General features: G+C 44.6%; 1 protein-coding gene across 10 annotated transcripts in view; it reads right to left on the bottom strand.

Moving 5' to 3' along the window:
- The window catches only part of Daam1 (dishevelled associated activator of morphogenesis 1), a 160,577-nt gene that overhangs the window by 91,385 nt on the left and 46,238 nt on the right, over positions 1 to 22,954 (bottom strand). For 9 of the 10 annotated variants that reach the window (XM_087553227.1, XM_087553229.1, NM_001433961.1 and 6 more), the window contains one exon: positions 5,325 to 5,544. In XM_087553227.1, the coding sequence (XP_087409353.1) occupies positions 5,325 to 5,507 (183 nt within the window). In that variant the 5' untranslated portion in view covers positions 5,508 to 5,544. Of the gene's footprint in view, positions 1 to 5,324; positions 5,545 to 11,501; positions 11,796 to 22,954 lie in introns of those variants that run through there. The other variant, NM_001108030.1, reaches the window with a different exon arrangement.

Raw genomic sequence — 22,954 nt, 5'->3', positions numbered from 1 at the left:
CATCTAGGCAAAGAACAAAGAGTAAGAAATGGAGGGGTAAGGGCGGAGAACAGGCAGGGTAGAGAACAGGGTGGTTCAACTGGCATAACACACAGTTAGTGCCAACTGATCAGATACATCAATGAGAGACTCAGTTGTAATAATCCATGAGTTAGAAATTATCAGGAAACCTTATTTTACACAATACACATAGACCACAGACTAGAATATATGAAAAGGTGGGAAAGAATGAATAAAAACAAGTGTTGGCAAAGATGTTGAAAAGTTGATACAGATGATAGATAGATAGATAGATAGAAAGATAGATAGATAGATAGATAGATAGATAGATAGATAGATAGATAGATAGATATCAGGTAAAATGGTTTAGTAGGGTAAAGACTCTTGTGGAACATGCCTGATGATCTGAGTTCAATTCCCAGAAATCACATAAAGGTGAAAATTGATTTCACAAAGTTGTCTTTATGACTGCCATAGGTATAGCATATGTGCCCACATATACACATCACATAACACACACACTCTCTCTCTCTGTCATGCGCATGCATGCACACACGCGCGCGCACACACACACACACGCACACACACTCATTTATTAGAGAGAGAGAGAGAGAGAGAGAGAGAGAGAGAGAGAGAATGAGTGTGTCTCAGTTTGGCCACTTTAGAACAGTCTGATAGCTCTCAAAATTAAACAGAATCTTTTAGGTCTAAGCTTGTCTACTTGTAGGTCTGGACCCATGAAAGCCACAAACATTTACATGCAAAAAGTTCCATATACATGTTCATAGCATCACTTTTCATAATATTCTTGCTGGCAAAATATAAAAATAAATATCTAAAATGGATTCTTAGAATGTGATGTATCTCTAAGATGGGGTGGTTTTGGCAATGATCGGAAATGAAGAACTGGCATTCACACAATAGATGAATTTAGATATCATGATATTATATAAAAGATGCCAGTTATTAAGGTCTACACGTTGTGATTACATTTGTTCAAACTGTCCAAGAAATTCCCAAGACAGAGGCAGTTCGAGGGCTTTCAGAGCGGACGCCAAGTGACAATCAATGGACATGAAGGTTGTGTAAGGGCAACAAGAATGCTTAGATTGGTTTGGATGGTGGCTGCAGGTAGGGCTGTGTATATTGCATGGATGAACATGGTGAACAGGTAAATGCATTATGGCGAATAATACCCTAAGAAGCAGTGAGTTGAAGGTACAGGAGGTGGGCTGGTGTAGCTTGGTGGGATAGCACTTGTCCAGCAAATGCAAAGCTCTGGGTTTGATCCCCAGCAGAAGAAAAAATGGTGTGGACCAAGTGCCTCCAATTCTTACTGCCCTGCTTGTCTTATGGCCTGGCTGTCTCTTTAAAGGTTCACATGCTCATCAACCTCCTTCCCGGTTTGCTTCATTAATGAGATGATAAGGCTGTGATATGCTGTCCTGAAAAAAAGTCACTTGTATCACTTTTTAGGAATGTCACGAGTGACTCATCAGACAGGATAAGGGATAATAACCCACTCTGATAAGATGCCTTCCAGCAGATGCAGAGGGAAAAGGGGCCAGCAAGTCAGAGCTCACACAGCAAACAGATTAGATTCCAAGAAAGGGGGAAAACTGGACATTTGCTGAGAGTTTTGTTCTCAGAAAAGACTTGAATTATCTCCCATCCTGCTGTACTTAGTTGTAAACTATAATTCATCTCTCTCTCCCTCCCTCCCTTCCTTCCTTCCTCCTTCCCTCCCTCCCTCCCTCCTTCCCTCCCTTCCTTCCTTCATTCTTCCTGTACTGGAGATTGAATATAGGCCCTCTCACATGCTAACCCATACCAGTGAGATATACACAAAGCATTCCACTTATTTAAGACAAGGTCTCATTATGCTGGCTTTGAACTTAGAAGCCTCCTGCTTCAACCTCCCAAGTAGCTTGGAATCTAGTCTTGTAATACCAGATCCACTAGATACCAGCATTTTGATTTTGGTTTCTGATGTTGTTTTAGTTATCTTCTTCAATCTTTACAGAACCTCTCTCACTGAGATTGTGTGATCCTCATTTTCTAGAAAAGGAATCAAGCTCAAATTCAAATAGAACCTGCCTTGAAAGAAATTCCTCCTAGACTACAGGCAGAGCAGGCAGCCAGTTGTGCTGACTGATGAGCCAGGCCCTCTCTGCCACCACTCCCTTCCTGGTATAAGGGCACAGCACTTGTATAACTGCACAGGAGGACCCAGAGGAAAGACTTCCAGCAGCTTTGAGCCCACCTCTGTAGCCTTGGGCCTCCCCTGGCAATTGGAAGGGTTTGTGGTCTAAGTCCCTGAAGTCAGAGGTAGACAAAAATCCATCGTCACTCACCAGGACAGACACAAACCTCAAGATAATTTGTTTTCCAATGGTTTTGGCTTAAGGTTCTGGTCTGGCATTGGTTTTTTAACAACTAGCAGCTGTAGGCAATTTTCTCATACACAATAGAGACATCAATAAGCAGAGAGCGGAATTTTCTCCCTCTGAATGCAGAGAAGCGGTCTCCAAGATGTACATGGAGCTGCCACCGCCAGCTCCTGGGTAGGTCTCAATTCAGGAGTCTAAGAACAAGCTGAAGGGAGCACAGATGCAGGCTATGCAGGGATGCTAGCTCTCCCGGGGCACCACAATCCTCAAGGCCTTCAGCTACCAGGGGCGCACCTCTCCTCAGAGATACACTTTCGGTTGTAAAGCAGTATGAGCAGGAAATAAAACCAAGCCATAAATGCACCGTGACTGCCCTTCTCCACAGCCACATGGCATATGATTCACAGCCCCTCCCTGGGAGAGGACCAGGCATCCTCTGGCCATCTCGGTGACCTCAGCCTTGGCCATGTGACTAGTGGTGCCAACCCCTACAAAGAAAGACACTTTCTTAGCCTGTGTTCTCAAACGTGTTCATGTGATTTGTGTTGGCAATGGGAAGTGGGCCCCGGGGACATGCTACTTGCAGGCTTGGATACTGCTGCTTCCTTTCCAAGAACAGGACTGCAGCTGACCTGGGGAGAGCAGGCAGCATTCATGCAGGGGGAGGCTTTGCTGGTGGGACAAGAAGGTTTCAATGCCACAGCAGAGCCAGCCACCTGCCCTTCTTCCCCACCTTCAGTTCCGGTGGCAGATCATTTGCTGAGAGTCTCCCTGGCTATATTCCTCATCCCCTGTTGTTCATCTCACAACAAGCACACACACGGTCCCTGAGGAGGATTTGCTCTTCTGGTCATACTAGACCCTCCTGATCCATCCCTCTGCTGCTATCAGCAACGGAAGGCCAAGTCTAACTTCCTTTGTGTGTGTATTTTGTTTTTTTCCCCCATTTGGGATAGGGTTTCCACGTATCCCAGGCCTCAACTTGGCCTTAAACTTGCTATGGAACCTAGGATGACCTTGAACTTCTGATCCTCCAAGTCACCATGCCCAGTTTATGCAATTCTGGGGACTGAATCCAGGCATCGTGGTTAACCTTCATTGTCAACTCATTCAGACCTGGAATCATCAGGGATACACAAGTCTGAAGGTGTTTATGAGGTTGTTCTCTGAAAGATTTAACAGAGCAGGCGAGACCCACCCTCCGTGTAGGCAGCAGCAATCCATGGGCTGGAGTCCTAGAGTGATGCAAAGGAGAAACGTCCATCTCTGAGTCTCTGCTTCCTGACGTCAGACAAGGTGACTAACGAGCAGTGCCACACCCCTGCTGCCATGCCTTCCTGTCACTGTGGACTGAAAGCCAAGGAGGCTCTTCCTCCCTTAGGTGCTGTGTCAGGAATGCCAGGCAGGAACCTACAGATTGAACCAAATCCCTTACCATGTATATTCACATGTGCATGAGTATGCATGTGTGGGCATGTGTGTGTGTGTGTGTGTGTGTGTGTGTGTGTGTGTGTGTGTGTGTACTCGTGTGCTCATGTGCAGCCCAGGCTGGCCCTGAGTTCACAGTGGGACAGAGATGACCTTGAATTCCCAGTCTTCCCACCTCACTTCTCCAGTGCTGAGCTTGCAAGCATGCCCCAGCACAGCTGGTTATAGCTTTCTGATTTGAAACCTAAAATAAAGTTTTTCATAAAGTAGAGATGGGAGAGTGAATAAAATTTTCAATATCATAAAGTACAAACATGCAATCATAAGCTATCTCTTTTTATCCTAATCAACTCTGCTCAAAAATAGGCTCATTTCTCCCCGAGACTAAAATGCAAACCTCAGCTCTGCATCTTCCCTTCAGCTTCAGATCAGCTGGCTCATCTTCCCTTCTCAGTTCTTATCTGTGAAAGCTGCAACAGCAGTGTCAGTCCCCTGGCGGGCAGCGACACGCGCTATTCTCTGCACTAAGAGTCAAGCAAGAGGCCACACTCTCTAGTTCCGGTCACACAATCAACATGGTCCAATGAGAACAAACTCTACTAGGAAATGTTGGCCATGAGGAGACAGCACTCCTGTGACGTCACTGAGCACCTTTAAGAGTCAGGCACAAGACCCTACCTACTGTGGCCTATTCTGGCTTCTATATTGCATCAAACCTGAGAGGAGGTGTTTCCCCTACACTTTTCAGAAAATGGGCTCAGAAAAATCACATGACTTTCTATACACAAATAGGCAAACTCAGAGTAGTAAACCGAGGCAAGGCCTTGCTGATCTCTGCACCAGCTCTCTTTAAATTATGCCATAATGTCCTCTTGACGTGAAGATGATGAGTCGGCCTGCATCTCTTGATGAGAAGGTCCTACGCCAGCTCCACAATCTCCTCTGAGGACAGTGGCCTCTGCAGTGTGATGGTATCTATAAAAAGTTTCCCACAGCAGCTGTTACTCCAATCCTATCATTAGTCTAAGTAATGATGCTGTACTTAGGGACTAATGTCTTTCACGAAAGATCAAAGACAAGCTGGAAAGCATGGCTAGCTTTCAAATTCCACTAATACTACTGAATGGGAGTGTGTGTGTTGGGGGTCGGAGGCTAATGGGGGATACCAGAAGGTATGAAGTAGATGCACAAGTTACTTACACACTCAAAGTATGAGCCTGAGGACTAAGAATGAATTAGGAAGAGCAAGTGTGAATATACTACCTACCACTATTTGAACACTAAATGTTGAAATCCCTCTGCCTACACAAGGCACCAACCAAACCCTGGGATGTAGAGTCATACAACCCTTTTCAACATACCTTCCCCACGCCCCCCACACACACACACACTTCATATCTCAGTGAGGACAGTGAGGGTTCAGACACAGGGAGCAAACCAAGCCATCACCCTCTCCTCTTCTCCCTTGACTTATCAACCATGATAGCATGGGCATCGGAGACTCACCACAAGTTCACTGAACATGACATCCAGCTCCTCCACAGGGGGCATGGGCAGTGCTGGCTCCATTGTCTGAAGTGCAAAGTTGCTATCATTCCTAAGCCGATATGTGATTTCTGGGTGGTCATTGTTTCGGAAACAGCAAAAGATAAATGAAATCCCCCTTCCGCCTCTCTTCCTTGGGGCCATGGTTGAATTTTCTCCTATTTCTTGATATTACAACACTCTGTGAAAAGAAAACATGACATGGTTGAGTATGACAAATAAAAATTTTGAAAAATCAATGTAATACAAAAGAGAGTTCCCGTGCTTCTGGCAATGTGTAGACCCTGCAGGAGAAAGGGGTTAGGGGCGGCATCTCACTGGGAAGAGAACTCATGCCCTTCCATTCGCTTGCTGAATGCTTCCTTAGGCCACCTGTGTACCAGTGCAGTTGCAGCCACTGCACCCTGCACCACTCTCTGACCTGTCCTGCCCATGGCCACTCTTTGTAGGAAATCTCTTTTCCTCAAAAAACCACTGTTTCTAAAGCTTCTCTTTGTCACAGACAGAAACCACTACAGAAAAACCATAACCAACCAAAATGCAGAGCCCAACTCCAACGGACACATCAACAAAACACTCCCACACTTAAGGCTCAGGGACCATTGCAGAATAGGGACCAGGAAAATTTTAAGAGCCAGCGGATCGGAGACTTTACTGTGAGATTGGGTCTCCTTAGTTACATTACATCACAAGCCACACCCATCAAGTCTTGCCAACGTGACTGCCCAGATGTGAGTAGAACAAGGAGGACATCAACAACCAGGCCAACTTGCATTTGGAAAAGCCCACAAGGCCTCAGCCTGACACAGAGAACCATAGGCAACTGAGAGAAGCTGGGAATGGGAGAAGTACTCTTCCCAAAGAGCTTACCTATTGGTTGCCTAGTGCCAAACGGTCAGCCCTGAAAACACGCAACATCTGTACTCAATAGGTTATATTTAGGAACATGAGTGTATGAAGATACATACGTATATACATGCATGCAGTAACAATTGGTTAAAAAAAAAACAGACCATGAATTTGAAGGAGAGCAGAAGGGATTTATGGGAGGGAGGAAAAGGAAGGGAGAAATGTCATAATTATACTACGATCTCAAAATAAACACCAACCACAGGGAGGAAAAATCCAATGATTGATTTTTCTTTGGTCCCTAGGAAATCTCATTATCCTTTTTCACCTTAGAACTTCATAGTTTTTTCTTCCATTTATTTACTTATATTGAGGGGAGGCACGTGTGTGTCACAGTGCCTGTGTGGAGTCTGGGGACAATCTGAGGGAGTCGGCTCTGACCTCCTACCACGCACTAAAGTCAGGTCTTGTGGAAGCGCCTTTACTTGCCGCTCTTCTTGTCAGCTCTCACGCATCCTTCACTGTCCTGCTTCAAACTCTCCTTTGCCCCTGCGGGTTGACTCAGTAATACTGAATAAATGCTCAGGCATTTCTGTGGCTGTCACATGTTCAGGTCTAAGTTCTCTATGCCTGTGTCTTCCTGTTAGATAGTTATCACCGTAACTCAAGCACATGACCTGACGTACTTTGTCTAGTGCCAGAAACAGGAGTCACTCTGTAAATGTTTATCATTATTGAAGTTAATGGCAAATCAAGGGAAAAAAATATATATGATTAGAGATTTTCAAACAGAAAGACAAAAGAATCCACCAATAAAGGAAACATTGAAATTAATTATAGCATGTCCACACACTACAATATGATGAATTCATTAAACAGAACAAGACATCCAAATATATAAGTAAAAAAAAAAAAAAGCGAATCTCAAATGCCACGTGAGTATATACTCTACACTGCAGGATTACAGGGTGTTTTCAAAAGATTTATGAATATATACACAGATACTAATGTATGTATCTCAAAGTAAAAAGGGTTGGGACTCTGCCTTTCTATCTTGTACCCCTTTGAGTTTTTACCATAAAAGTATTTTTTTTAAAGAGTTGAATTGCAACCCTATTTTGTCTCAGAATTATTTCCAAGGGATACAGTCTAGTGAGAGACCAAGTTAAAGAAAGCCCACATCCCCAATGCTTGCACTACCACGGAGTTAAGAGCAGTCTCGCAGACAGGAAAGCAAGCACTGGGAGGCAGCTCAGTGAGTTCAAGGCTTCCCTCATGAGCACAGTTCAAATAGGGAGCACGGGCCCAAGTAAAAGCAGCATGGTAAGCAGGCCCAGAGCCCTGATTTACCCCTATCAGGAGGTGGGAACAGATAGGAGAAGCCAGCTCTCCACTGGCTAGCATAGCATGCACAGCAGGGGATGCACACCATGTCTCAAGCATCATGGAGGGTAAGGAAGAGTCGTGGACAGGTGACTTGCTGGGCAGCCTATAGAGCGGTGGTTTTCAACCTTCCTAATGCTGTGACCCCTTAATACAGTTCCTCATGCTGTGGTGACCCCCAACCATAAACGTACTTTGTTGCTACCTCATAGCTGTAACTTTGCTACTGTTATAAATCAAAATGTAAACACCTGATATGCATCCCCGAGAGGGACGGTACAGCTACTATAGAGAATGCCAAGCCCTTCCGGAAGCAGGGGCAGCTGACTGCAGAGATGAAATGACACCTTGCTGACAATTACTGACAAAGCAGTCTGTCCACTCACACAGATGACAGGCACTTCCTAAAAGACAAGAAAAGGCCCAAGGGGGAGGAAAAAGCCTACCTCTACCTATCCTTGAGTGATCTAAGTGATAATACAGAACAGGTTCAGAGTTGCGTTTCCATCTCAAGGTGGAATTGAAAGCCAACCGATCCCAACTGTGAGAGACCCAGGCAGCTCTCTCTATGAGAGGGGTAAAGTAGCAGTGCACAGCCGAATCCTCCTAAAAGCACCAGCACTTTCTTGACGAGGCCGGAGGTTTGTGTACAGCAGTTATCTTTCATGTTTCCTGCACTAAGCTTCCATCCTCGGGGGCGGGAAGTGTCAGGTCAGGGAGGAGGGAGTTCCTCACAGCAGTTGCCAATAATTGGAATTATCCTATGTTATTTTATGAAGGAGGAGCCGTGATAGTATATACTTAAGGAATGCTGAATTTTAATATTCAAGCTCATTTAAAAGGGCACTACACCAAAAAGTTTAGAAACACTGGGGGACGTGAGAATGAAAGTTGGGCTCTTAAGTTTGGCCTGAAGAACAATGTATTATACCGGACTGTTGAACTTAATACAAAGTAACACAGGGCATTGACTAGAAACAATTAAAAATAGTTACTTCTGGAGAGATTTTTTTTTCTGTTTTTGTCCTTAAGTTTTAAAAATAAATGTTTAAATGTCATTTAAACATTAAATATCAACATACAATATCTTGCAAATCTGTGTGTAGATATCACCACCAATTTTATGGTTTTCTCATTAATATTTTGAATAAATGTTCTTATACATAATTAAGACTTCCAAACACCTCTGGGGTGGAGCTGTCTGATATGCAGGAGTGTGCATGATTTCTGGGCATCTGCAACTCCAAGTCCTTAGGCCATGAAGGGAAGGAGGGATGCCTACAGGGCAACCATGTTGGCTCTGAAATAAAACCTGGGCTGAGACATCTAACGTCTTACTGAACTGCAGCATGCATTCCTTTGCCTAAGGTAAGCATGTATAGTGTTAAACAACTCATATGCAGTACTGGGAGTCCTCTGACAATGTTTGTCAGCTTCTGCTGTGCCCCATACACAGTGAGCACCTAAGGATTCAGACATGGGAACTTAGAGCCTGTGAAGAGCAGTATGTCAAATTACTGAAATGAAGGTAATATGGCACGTCCTGCCAGACAGCTCCAGGGAAACCGGCAGAAAGAACCCAGGGAGAATCTGCAAACAGTTCTTAACAAAAGAGCAGGGAAGTAGGCCAACCCGGCCTGGGAAACAGTGCCCAGAGAGAAAGGAGCAGGAGAGAATTAGGCAGGAATGGCCTGAGGCAGTCTATTACATCCTCAATCTCCCAAGGCAGAGCCCTGGGCCCTCACTTCCTTGTTCAAAACTCTGCTCATAGCTCCTCAGTACTATCCTAAAGTGGCTTTCAGTGCTCCGCACCGGATCTCAGCCCAATTTCCCTGTGTTTTCTGTCTTGTTACTCATGCCCTACTTTATTCACAGGCCACTCTTCATGTCCCCCGATATCTTGTACTCCTCTCAGTTTCTTGTCCCTTGTTCTCATGACTTTTGTCAACATCTTTCCACCCTGTTCCAGAGCAATTAGGCAGTGAGACACATCTGTGATGGGCAGATGGCAGCTGGAATCTGGCTCGGCATATTTTAAAGCAACTCATCAAAGCCTTAAAACAGGTACACATTCTGACCTAGTATTTCTGCTTCTGGGAATATAGAATATATCCTTAAATGTTCAGAGACACAAAGATGTTTACACACACACACACACACACACACACACAACCATTATCTAAACAGCCAAAAAACAGAAACACTTAATAAGTGACAATGATGGAAATCACCTAAAACACATTATTATAGTACAAAGATGGTGGGTCACAGTGGCCCCTATGTGAGAAGATACTCAGTGACACGGTCATAACTATAGATTTGTAGTATCACATATTTATTTTAAAAATCCACATGGATGAGCATAAGAAGGATCAAAGAAATTTATCGAAACATGAGTAGCAGTTGGCTCTGTGGCGTGTGTGGTCACTTTGGACTTTTAAGACATAGAGCCTCTAGTGTACCCCACATCGTTACAATAAAGACGTGCTATTTTCACCATTAATGAAAAGAGGGTTTTTTTTTTTAAGAAAAAATTGATGCAATTATTTACTGGCTTTAGAAGAGGGACATGAGTGTTAAAAAAAAAATGCCTGTTAAAAAGACTCAAAACAGATGTGTCAGGTCCCAAATTCCTCCCCTAGCACTTCTAAAAGAACCAAGAAGAGGAAGAAATTAACCAAGGTATGGTGATGTGGACAACTAGCTTGCCAGAACTCCTGTGGGAAGGACTGGTTGTTTCCCCTGTAATCTGTTGCAAATGGATTTTTTTATATATATAATATATAGCACAGATATCTCAAATCAACTATGAAGGCTCTAGCTTGGTATTTCTCAATCTGTGGGTCAGGACCCCTTTGGGGGTCCTGCATTTCTGATATTTACAATACGATTCAAAGCAGTATCAAATTACAGTTATGAACTAGCAACCATAATTTTATGGTTGGGGTCATCACAACATGAGGAACTGTATTAAAGGATTGCAGCATTAGGAAGGTTGAGAACCACTATGCCAGCCAATCTCTCGTCTTGTACTCCACACAGGTAGGCAGTTGGTGCACACTAGGTCAAGGGATCTCATTAAACTACAACTCTTGGTGTTTGTCTTTAGTCTGTGTCAAAATGGTAGGAACCACAATGTCTTTGGAAGCCAGGTCAGTGTCCTGCGGAGCCTGTTAACAGTAAATAAGATTATTCAGGTCAAGGTCTGTATGGTGGGTGGAGTACTTAGACTTCTGGGAAATAAAGGCAAGAAAATGAAATAGATAGAAATATGCACAGGGTAGCACCTGGAAGGTCCTAAGGTTCCCACCCGGGCTTCGAGGTTGAGAAGTTTACACACATCTTCCAGGCAGTCTTGCTAAATACCCAGCTAGACTTGTCTGAACCGTCATAGCATTTCAGGATGCCACGACTGACAGTTACAGTAATTTGTGATATTGATCTTTCTCCCCTCTTTGAAGAGTCTATTCCATGAGGACAAAGACCCAAGGCGAGTGCTGCTTAATGCCTCACACACAGACCACCCAAACATTTTGGGACAGAGGTTTTCCTTTGCGTTTTCTATGTTGATTTACATAACTCAGGCTACACAGCATTCTGGTCATATTGAAGGACCAGGAGATAGTGTTAGGACCTAAACTTCAGTCCAAGACAGTTTCCAAATTTTAAAAGGAAAACACCACCTATAAATATTAGAGTATGACGGGGTGACTAATCCTAACATGGGCAATAAGTTGCAGTCTACAACAGGTCAGAACCTGATTGAAATAATTTTAGTATAGAGCACTACTTTGCCTTGACGGCAATTTGTGCTTAGCTTCAGTAAAGCCCAAAGGTCAAGATTTCCTCACTGGAAAGCCAGTTCCTCACTGGAACCACAACTGATTAAATGCATCTTTAAATTACCCATGATGCACAGAGATAGCTGAGATGTCCAACTGGCAGCCAGTTCATCCACATATTTGGATGGCCACTTCTCAGAGCCGCATCCCCAGATACAGATCAAAACAGGAAGTTAAAGCAATCATCCACTTGACCTCTCAGGCAGGAGCCACTTGCACAGGCTCTCTCCCCCTCAAGCACTTCACTGAGCACAGATCCAACTGCTTCTCCAAGCACGTCACACCCAGAACCTTTTCCCGTCACCTCTGGAAAGATGAAGCTGAGGAGGCCGGAGCCACTGGAGAAGCTTGAGGAAGAGTTGGTTTGCTGGTAAAGCAAAGGTGTTCACACAGGAAAATCTGGCCGGCAGGGAGTGAGGTGTGGGATGTGCAGAGAGAAGTCGGGGAAGTTGCTTGCTCTGTCAGGCTGGATCCCAGGCTCCACCCTCTCCAACGTCAGGGTATTGGCCTGAGGCAGCCACCTTTCACCTCCCAACAGGATGATTTCAATAGTTTCTTCTCTCTGGCCCTTCGTGTTCAGGCCAGATGGTAGACCTTTCCTGTGCATGGCCAGACAGTAAATGCTGTAAGCGCTGTAGAAAATTTGGCCTCTGCTACAAACACTGAGTGCTGCCATTTTCCAACAGAAGCAGCCACAGACATATGTAAACATGGTGAGCCCACGTTCTAATAACACTCCACTCTAGAAAGTGAAACATGAACTTCATGTAAGGTTATAACGCCCAAGGCTGGGGATGCAAGTCAGTTGGGGCAATGCAGACTAACATGGGCAAAACTCAGGGTTTCATTCCAGCACCATGGAAAATGAGATCTGGTAGTGTACACCTGAAACCCCAGCACTAGGGAAGTACAAGCAGGAAAATCAGAAGGTCCAGGACAATGAACCACAACGCGGTGAGTTCAAGACCAGTCTCAGCTACGTGAGACCCTCTCTCAAAACAAAGATTTTTAAAAACTCTAAAGATGTTTTAGCATATCCACAAACAGTATTTTTAAAACTTTTTTGCTACCATCAAATATGTGAAAACCATTCTTAGTTCACAGAACAAAAAAGGAAGGTGGTCTGCCCAGGCAGGCCCTGGACCGCAGGCTAACGAGCTGTGATGCACCGTTGAAGGCACGCACTTCATCTACTGAGCTGATCCAAACAGTGCTCAGGAAGGCCTCACCTGATGAGTGACATTTACCTGAGACCTAAAGGATAAAGTAGGAGAAAAATGTCAGTAGAAAGGTTTCCAGACTGGAGGAGTGTGTGCACTGGCCTGGATCAGGGAGGTGACAGGCACAACTGAGTCAGGGAGAAGCCCAGGATGTGAGTAATGAGAGCTGGTGAGGGCAGAGGCCCAAACTCAGATGGCTCACACGCTGCAATGCCAGCCCCGGCCGACTGGATTTTCCTGCCCTCATCATCCGACTTCCCAAACACTGCGTAAGCTTAGGCCAACCACAAGTGGACACATGCCGCCATCAGTCCTTCGTAGTAGTTGCATGGCTGAGCCCATAGATTATTAGACTAGGCTGTTTTCCTTTTTAGGTGCACATATGTGCACACACAGGACAACTTTCAGGGATTGGTTCTCTCCATCTCCCATGGGTTCCAGGGCTTGAACTCAAGTCATCAGTAACAGCAGTGAGTGAATGTCTTTATCTTCTGGGCCATCTCAACGACCTATGCTTTCCTTCCTCATCAGACCATTTTCAGGATTCATTCCGACAATGCCACTTTTATGGGACAGGGACACTACTTGCCACACTACTGTACACACACAGCAGTGCTTTTCACATCTGTTTTTCCGCTAGTCTCAGAGATGCTGAGAGCAGGGACTAAATCTTGTTAGACCTTGGCGATCAGTGTCCTTTTAATAAATGCTTGCTGAATACAAAGCATAAGTGTCTACATGATCAGATGGCCTGACCACAACTGTCTTTGGATCGATCTGGTTTTACAACACCAGAACATTTATAACCAACGGGAGCACTGAGCACTCCTTAGCCACTAGTCAGGGTTTTGAAGCTGGCAATAGCTTTGCAGATGTGACTCACCCTCCAGGTGTTCAACATTTCCCTGGAGCAGAGCAAAAGAGTTTTGGGAAAACTGGCTGATCGCTTCTCTGTCACCTCATTCACAAATAAGATCCATAGGAAGTAGACTCACCACAAAATCCTTTAGGTAGTTCCCCAATTCCTCACGCTTAAAAAATCCTTTGCTTAAGAAAATATTTTTTTTATTCATTATCTTCATTGCGTCCCCTCAACATGCCAGACAGAGCCTGAGACATTGCTGGAGCTCCACTCTGGGAGTTCACAGCCTGGAGGACATGACGGGGACCAGGGCAGCTGGCCCGTCTCTTGAGTAGAGAGGGCATGTGTGGTTGCTGAACGAGGAAACTGTGTGTCACTTTTTGGCTCCTTTTTAATGAGATCAATCTGAAAGAAAGGATGAATTCCACCCTGACAGCTGGGCCCTCACCAAAACACTTCTCTAATCTCAGCTTTTGGCACTAGGGCAGAGAAAGAAGTCACCTCTGGGACATCCCGATGCAATCCATCTATAGCATTACCGATGACTATGGCTATGCTGAGCACAAGGAAGCAATTAAAGCTAAAGGTCTGGAGCAGGTGCACTTTGCTGAGCAAAGGGAGAAATGCAAGCCATCTGTGGTCCTGCTCAAAGTCAGACTCATTTGTGCTGCTCTTCAACAAGACAAGCAAGACCTCTCAGTACCGCAATGGTCAGAAAATAAAGCCAGTTTTAGGGGATGGAGAGGAAGATGATTAGGCTTTTTTGTTTTCTAATGGGCGAGAAGCTCCAAGTGTAAGAGCACCCTTGCTAGCACGTTCCCTTTGATAATGCCAGGGACAGCACAGGGGATACGTAACATTTGCTTTCCATAAAGCAGGACACACGAGTGCCCCATGTAAGCTGGACTGATTTGTACAGTGTTTAAATTGGTTCATCGGAGACCTCTGCCACACATTTTAAAGATGTCTGTCCATACCAAGGGAGCAGATGAGATGACTCACTGGCGATCTTCACAAGGTTTTTCTATACCTAGAGCTGGTACAAAGGAAACTAGGCCTACACAGGTGGGGACCAGGAAAAGAGCCAGCAGCACAAAGCTCCTGCTAGCCACCCACTACCCTAGGAGCCAACAGAGTTTCTGCATGTACTCACAAGTTCAGAAGGGACCTTCTGTCCTCCAGTTCTGCTATTTTAGCCAAGACACTATTTGACAGTAAATTCTCCAGTTAAAGATCTCAACACCAAATTACAAGCATTTCAAATGATCTCTGAAATTTCTGAGTCAAAATAAGTCTAAGTCACACGCACAGACAGAGGTCCAAGGGCGAACTCTGCGTGCATGAGAACCTTATGGAGGGGCGGGGCTCTGTCTCCACTCCAGCTGCCGCATCACTTGCTTTCAGTGCCTCCTCCAATGTCAGTTTAGTTTTCAGGGCACCCAATGCAGTCTGGGCTACAGCGATCCTACTCCAGACCTCTTATCAAGAACACGTGAAAGGGAAAGACAGCCTTGCTTCTTTCTCTGGCTATCCCTCTCCTCTCACATTCCTCTTGTCTGGTTTCTCTTCCCAAGGACAGCAGATTCCAAATGCCAAAGAATCATAGGATACAGTCAAAGGTTGCAGAAGCATCCGAAACCCTGCAAGTTTCAACATCCTTTCCACCAGGAAACGGAAAGGGCGTTGCAGTGGAGAGACAGCACCGCCCTTCCCCACACACTCGGTCCCTAAAGGATGTTCCATGTCTTGGAGTGGCTCTGGGAAATTCACTCAGTAGTCTCTGCTCGCTCATCCCAGTGTTCTCTAATGCAAGAAGAAAATGAGGAGGGCATCCCACTCCGATCCCACCCAGACACCTGGGAAAACAAATTCCTAACATCCAACAGCCAAGGACCCCTTGATGATTAGTACTTCTGAGTCCACTGGTCATCCAGGCAGGCACAGAAGCTAAATTGAAAATCCAAACCTATGGATTTTCTTCCTTGGGTCTTCCTTAGTTCTCTCTAAATGAGGGGGAAGGGGCCCAAATTGCACAAACACCCTCAGACCAGACCAGGACTCAACCAGCAAGTACATACATTCTTTTTTTTTTTTTTTTTTTTTTTTTTTGGTTCTTTTTTTCGGAGCTGGGGACCGAACCCAGGGCCTTGCGCTTCCTAGGTAAGCGCTCTACCACTGAGCTAAATCCCCAGCCCCAAGTACATACATTCTTAATTGTGCTTCCAAGTCCCTGCCCCAGATCCTGCCAGAAACCCTGCCCCCTCCCTCACCACCTTTCATGGGGAGAGCAGACAAGGACACCACTAGATTTTCACCCTGAAAAACTGGCAGGTCTAGTGGTATGACTCAATATGTTAACCTCATGGTTCACAGTATAAATCCCTAAAGCCAACAGAACAGTGTTCTTGGTGAGGATGTCTGTGTTGTTCACATGACAGAAACCATCGTCTGGGAGCCAGGACAGCTCAATCATCTGGGAGAGAAGCCAAACCAGAAGTGTCACAGGAGCTCTCTCTCTACCAGAGGAGTCCCAGCCTCACTGTGGAGCTGAGGCACTCACTGGGCAGCAGGCCTGCTGCTAGCCTGGGAATTGAGTCAATAGGCAAATTACAGGTGAAGGCCAAAGTTCTCCCACTGGGTCCCTGTCCTCACTGTCTCTGTAAGACCCACCTGAAGCCTGTGCAAAGGCACCTTTAAAAGTGGAGGTTACAAAAACATAAGCTAAGACTTCCTGGCCAGCTGGGTTCCACCAAAACCTCAGTTGTTTAAGAGGACAAGTTTTACTCCTTAACAAGCAAAACGATGTAGCTTTCTGGTTCACCCCAGAGCTTTCAAGAAGAGCCCAGGGTAAGACCATGCGTCACTGGGGAAGGACACATGTGTTGCAAGACACACTTGTTCCTTCCTTCCACGTTCTGGTACATGGTTGACAAGAGGGCCTCCTGAAGTCACAAACTCCAAGTCTATGGCTGGCTCTGATAACAGCCCACAGCAACCACAATGCAGGAACTTGAGTTTTAAGGACAGTACGCACAAGCAGACAAGCAGTGGTGTTGGCCACATAGAACATTAACTGGTATATGACAATGGCTGAGGAGACACTGCTAACTTCTTACTACTGGAAATAGTTCTGGCAAATTCTCAGAGAGAAGTTGAACAGATTACACATTATGTATATTCTCTTTGATGACTATGTTTGCAAACTTCAGGGCTTACCAGATAAAGCTATGCTGGAGATGCCATAAACCCTGACCCTTGAAGAAGTGACTTCTGCTCCCAGCCCTCACTGCCCTTAAGCCAGAAGCTGCTCAATCTCATCCCTTCTTGATATCCTAACAAGAGTTTATCAAGAATACATAATCTATATTTCCACACAGGCTTTCAGAGAGAAAAGCAGCTACCAGCATTCCTGTAAAACTCATTCAATGGACTCAAAATAGAAGAACGATTTGCTCAGAGGCCCTTTTACCTTCCTGGTAACAGAAAGCAAGTTTGAAAGAGCCCTTCTTTTATGACCTGTTTTCACACCAAATTACTTTAATAACTGCATTTGCAGGGGAGGAAACAGAAACATTACCTGGGGAAGACTCTTAGTTAAACTTAGCCTCCTTCAAGGAGCCCATTGTCCTCAGAGTATGGGTGACTGAGGTACTGGCAGCCCGGGAATTGTGACTTGGGTTCAAATCCTAACTTAGCCACTTACAGAACATTAGGAAAGATATTTGTATTTCCTGACTCACTTTTATCATTCAAAGAAAAGTTGTATATACTTTTGTCTCCTCTATTCTCTAAAAAAAACAAGAAAGAATTGATCCATTATATTATTTAAACCTGGTTAGATGAAACCTCAAACACAAAACCAAGACAAACATTGAGATGGTCAGAGTCTGCAGACCAACATAGGAAAAACAAAAGCTAGATCACCTCAGGTGTGAGCTTCCAAAGGAAATGACTGTTTGGTGCTGTCAGTTCCCACTCACTAAATAAAGACTTGGTAGAGCTTGATTCCCTTCCTGTCTGTAGAGAAACTTTCACAGGCATTGGGCTAAAGACTGCGCAAACGCCGTGTGCCGCCACCTTCAAGTGGGTAGCATCAGCAAGTCCTGGTGATGTTTAATGGACACAGAAGAGAGAGTGGGAATAAGATTAAGCAGTTGCAGGGAGGGAGAACTTTTATTTGTGGGACTCAGCTGACCAGACGCGTCTCTGACATCTCGGCTTGTCTCAGCGGAACACATTCCTGGAATGTCACACCCTAATCTCCACAGCACAACTGCCATCTCGAAATCAAGAGCTCTGCAGGTTGGCCAGCTGATCCACTCACTGTGGGAAATTCCCTGAGGTTTGGGGGCAGTGTGGAAAGGGGTTTAAAATAAAACTCTGCTATGAGTTGTAAAGTCAACTGTCTCTCACTCTCACCCACACTTGCATATGAACTACCAGAAGCCACACCCAGTTGAGTCACTACAAGGACACTGACATTGGCAATTCAGAGGCTATCATTCCACAGTGTCCCCAGTCACTGACCTCATCTGCTTACTATCCATTTTCTAAGTCTGAAGGCATCTCCCCTGCCTAGAAAAGTATTTGTCAATTGATCACCAAGACAGAAAATCTATTGTAAACCCTACCTTCCAAAACCCAGAGCCTCTGGAATTCATACTTTCTTTTTTTGCCTGAGAAAGATCATTCTGAACACATATGGATATAGGCACCATGTGGGACTTCAGATGTCAGAAATGTTTATGGGAAGCTACTAAGTATTTGGCTCTTTCTGGGCTTCAAATTTTGGAGTTTCAACCTCAGTTTCCCCACGACATACGGCTCAGGAGTTTGTTTTGGGCAACAAGGTAAACTCTGTCCATGCCAGCCTGACACTTATGCTTGAGAGGAGCACAACAAGGCAAGGAACCACCCAGAAACCACAAGGGAGAAGACGCAGTCACAGGATGAAATCGCAACTCCTCCCAAAGAGTCACCCTGCCCTTCACAAAAATTCCTCTTGCAAACTTTATGTAATAAAACTTCAAAAGAGGTTTCAATTTTATGCAAGCTGAAGTACAACACTGAGGCAGTAAAAGGGCCGCTTAGCCCCTCTGGCCTGTTTGGGTGAGGGCACCCAAGACACGCTTCCGCTGATGTTTCCATGTAGAAAAGTCAGCTTGTCACGTTGGTCTTCAAGGCTCAAGAAAGACGACGAGTTTTAAAAGGTACAGAGAGAGAGAGAAAGCTTTGACATGGACCCTCCCCAACTTCTTTTCAGGTTGGGAATTTCCACAAGCAATTAAAAGAGAGAAAAACAAACAAACAAACAAACTCTCAAAAATAAAATTAGAAAAATACATTACAGGGTCAGGGAGACAAACAGAAAGAAAAACCCTCAGCCCCATGACCTAATCTGCCCCAGGTATTGTCAGCTGAGCTAGTCAGTAGACAGCAGTCTACTGGTTTAATGCACTTACACTTTAGCCTCAGCTAACAAGTCTCAAATTTAACCTATAGCTATTCCTAGGAAAGTCACAGCAACCTTTTGGCAGAAAGGACACAGGGCTCTTGATTTGTGACAGAGACTCATATAGGTGGTCTGGTAAAAATTAGATGCCTATACCACACTAAAAATATCAGGAGCTCTGGGCCTGGGGCCCAGGAGCTGCTCCTGGGGATCCCATGGGTGACTAGCATACAGCTGAGCTGAGAGCCAGTGTTTGACACACTGTGCTGGGGTTACACAGAGCACGCTAAGCATGGGGGCTGATAGGAAAAGAGCTAATACATGCAGACAAAGGACAGCACACCTGATAGGAGCCATGGAACACCAGAGTCCATGCAGAACCATTTCATGATAAAACTGAAAAGAACTACATTTCTCACAATACAGACACAGGTTTTTTAATATACAGCCTTCCAAACGCCCTAGGTACGTGGATGCACAGAGATAATTCCAGAACTGCTTCACGTATTCACTGTCACATGGGTTAAGTATTTAGCCCAAGTCCTTGCTTAATAATCGGTGACTATTACTTCCATGTAGGTCTAAGTGTGCCTTGCAGTGCCTGTGGGAAAGGAGCTCAGAAGAGCATCCCGTAGTTGTCAGTGAGCTACTGAAAGTGCAGTGTTTCCAACTTTCCTCCATGACCTCATCAAAGCTTATGTCTATAGCTGAATAATTCCCGGGCCTCTCAATTGACCCTTTCATGCCGGCATTTTGTGCATACTTGAAACGCATGTCCTTAAAAGCAGATACCATCACCATCAATATTGTGACTAACAGATCTACCACAGTGGCCCACTTAGGTTTTTCTATGTCAATCCACAAATCTAAAACTTTCAATGCAATGACAGGTATAACCAAGATCAAATATAAGACGTATGTTCTCGGGACTTCACCAGCTACAGGAACGATGTCAGAAAGATCCTCCCGAGGTTGGCCTCCAATTCTGCATATCCCGAGAAGCAGCTCACAGAAAGTCTGGCTTACAGAAGCCACGACAGTGGAAGTCCTCCAGATGGCTCCAGGGATGGTTAGGAGAGAACCCGGCAAATGCTACAACTTAGTGTCTGGCTCCATTTCAGTCCTAGCTGTGCGGTGATGGGAAATTCTGAGAATTTCAAGAATACACCCTAGAAAAGGAGTCTTCAAGATGCACCCACATGGCTGAAGTTACTGATTACTTGTTATGATTCTAAGATGCATCAAATAAATTTACCTACAGACATATACACTGAGGAACACACACAGATGTGCACTCACACACATGTACACGCACACACACACACACACACACACACACACACACACACACACGTACACACACAAACACACACTTCCAACCAACGAGGAATCACTGTGCTTTAAAGCATGCTTTCAAGAAAACAAAGCCATGCGAACCGCAAAACCTCTACAGAGTGCAGTAAGACCCCGACCCTGGAGAGGGGAAAGGCAGAAGAAGCAAGCCGTAAGGTCTGGGGAGCATGCTCCATGGGCAGAAGAGCTCAAGTGTGGGGTGGGTGGGCTGTGAACATGGATCACCTCTTCCCAATAGACAATAAACACAGAAATAGCCAGCAGTGGCAAGAAGGAGCGTGTTTTCTCAATGGAGATTCCTGTCTGTGCTAAATCCTCAAGAAGTTAGTCACACAGCTAAACAAACACTCCCGAAACTACAGGAGCCAAACAGCAAGTGAAGAAGGATCGCTACTAGATTTTAGTCATCGTAAGTGGGTTACTGCGCTCTTATTTTGGCCTGGACCAAAACCAAAGCAAAATAAAAGCCTTTCTAAAGTCATCAGAAGGGAAGTGCAGAGGACGCTGACTCTACCCAGTGTGTCCTCTCCACCCAACTTGGTAATTTTCTAGATATAGGTGTGAACACTAATTGCTTTATTGGGCAATCAGTAAGACTGGACACTACACACTGTCTTCCTTGCAAAATCTGTTCTGAATGAGATGGCACAGACTGCTGTAAACCTCACGCCTGGGCCATCACCAAGCTTGCTGTATTGAACTAAGGCTTATAATTCACACTCCAGGTTCTCAGCGATATTCTGAAATAGCCAAAGTTCATAGTAAGCAGCTAAATGTGGGGACCATCAATGTAGAAATGTTACCTCCACAGTATAGAGTAAACATTAAAAACAATGTCAATATACTATAATTATATAATTTTCACTTGTCAATTATATCTGAAATTTAAAACATGACACATTTTCTGATATGTTCAATGGTCTAACTAAAATCAGAAGTCCAAGTTGCATAGTAAATATATCATATCAGAATTGTAAAACAGATATATTTGTATGAGAATACAAAGAAGTTTAACATGATATGTGATAACATAATAAACACCCAAGCCGGTCAGAGGTGGCTCCCTGAGAAGAATGACAAGGGCCCTGATGAAAGAAAGGTCTTCTCTCAGCCTCCTTGACCCAAATTTTCCTTTGACATGAGACTTGGATTAATTTTTCTATCCTCAGTTATCAAATATAAATATCAATATATCTCTGAAGTGTAACGAGGGTTTTATAATATTTGTTTTGCTTTATTTTTTAGATTTATTTACTTGTACTTTATATTTATGAGTGTTTTGCCCACATTTATGTCTGTGCATCGTGAGGTGTGCCCAGTGCCCACTGAGGCCAGAAAAAAGATGTGAGTAACTGGAGTTACAGCCAGTTCGCTGGGCATCAACGCCAGGTCCTCTGCAAGAGCAAGAAGTGCTCCTAACTGCTAGGCCATCCTCCAGCCTCTACATAGGCCTTTGAAAATTCAATAATATTCTTCAACAATGGTAAAAGTCCTGAGCCCTTTAAATCACAAAACATTTATGAAAAGAATTTTAAAAGGCATGTAGATGGAGTCCCCAAACTGGAAGATTACTACTCTCGTAGCACCCAATCAACAGTTTAATGATATCTCTGTTCAAATTCCAATGACATTTTTTCTTTGCATAAAAAGAAAAACCTATTTCAACAGAAGTGTGGACTCTCAAATGACTCTGGAGAGAAGAGGACAAAGCTGGGGTCTTACTTTCCTTCATTCCAAACTGAAGTGCAAAGATAACCCAAGTGGTGAGCTACTGACACAAAGACAGACACACAGACCAGTGGGACAAAATGCAGCCCTGAACAGGCCTTTGACACGTGATCAAGCCATGCTCGTTCCCAAGAGCACCCAATGGAAAACAACAGTCTCTTCATCAAACGGCACAGAAGAGCAACCTAGCCACACACAGAAAGGTAATGTGGGGCTACTGTCTTATACCAGATACAAAAATAAATAAATAAAAATAGACTGGAGACCCAGTATCAAGTCCAAAACCAAAAAAATAAAATAAAACAAATTGAAAGTATAGGTCTTTATGACACTGAACTTGATTACTCTTGTTGGACAAACAACAGAAGCAGTCACAGAGACACCTTGTGAAACCTGGCCTGTTCACAGTGGGCAGTGAAGAGGCGGCCTGTGGAACCTGGGAGGAGGTTTAACATCCAAAACTCCTACACCCCAACACCACCTCCAGAAACCACTGTAGGACAGACAATGGACCTGAGGAGACAGTGCGCAGTGCTGGCATGCACGTAAAGGGAGCATCACTATACACAGTGCCAGGTCTAGAGCAGTGCATGTCTGCATCCATTAAACGGCAGCTACTCAGAGAGAGGAACAAACCAGCACATGCAAGGCCTAGGACGTGGTGCCTCCACTGTAGCTGTGGAACAAAAGTACAATAACAAGAGGAAACAGTAGGAGGGCCTGAAAACCTCTAGTTTTACCAAATGAATAGGTTTTGGACTGTTTGACAATAATAGGAATATAAACAGGGTAATTATTTTTAAAAGTAGGCAATTTTCAATCAAGCTTCCTCAACATGCCAGGCAGTTTTGATCGACTTGAATCATCAACTCCACCACCAATAACAGATAACCCAGAGCCTC

This window comes from Rattus norvegicus, chromosome 6, assembly GCF_021556685.1.
Source record: "Rattus norvegicus strain SHRSP/BbbUtx chromosome 6, alternate assembly SHRSP_T2T, whole genome shotgun sequence".
Taxonomy (NCBI): Eukaryota; Metazoa; Chordata; class Mammalia; order Rodentia; family Muridae; genus Rattus; species Rattus norvegicus.
The sequence above is the reverse complement of the archived record's forward strand: the minus strand, read 5'-3'. Positions and strand labels throughout refer to the sequence as shown.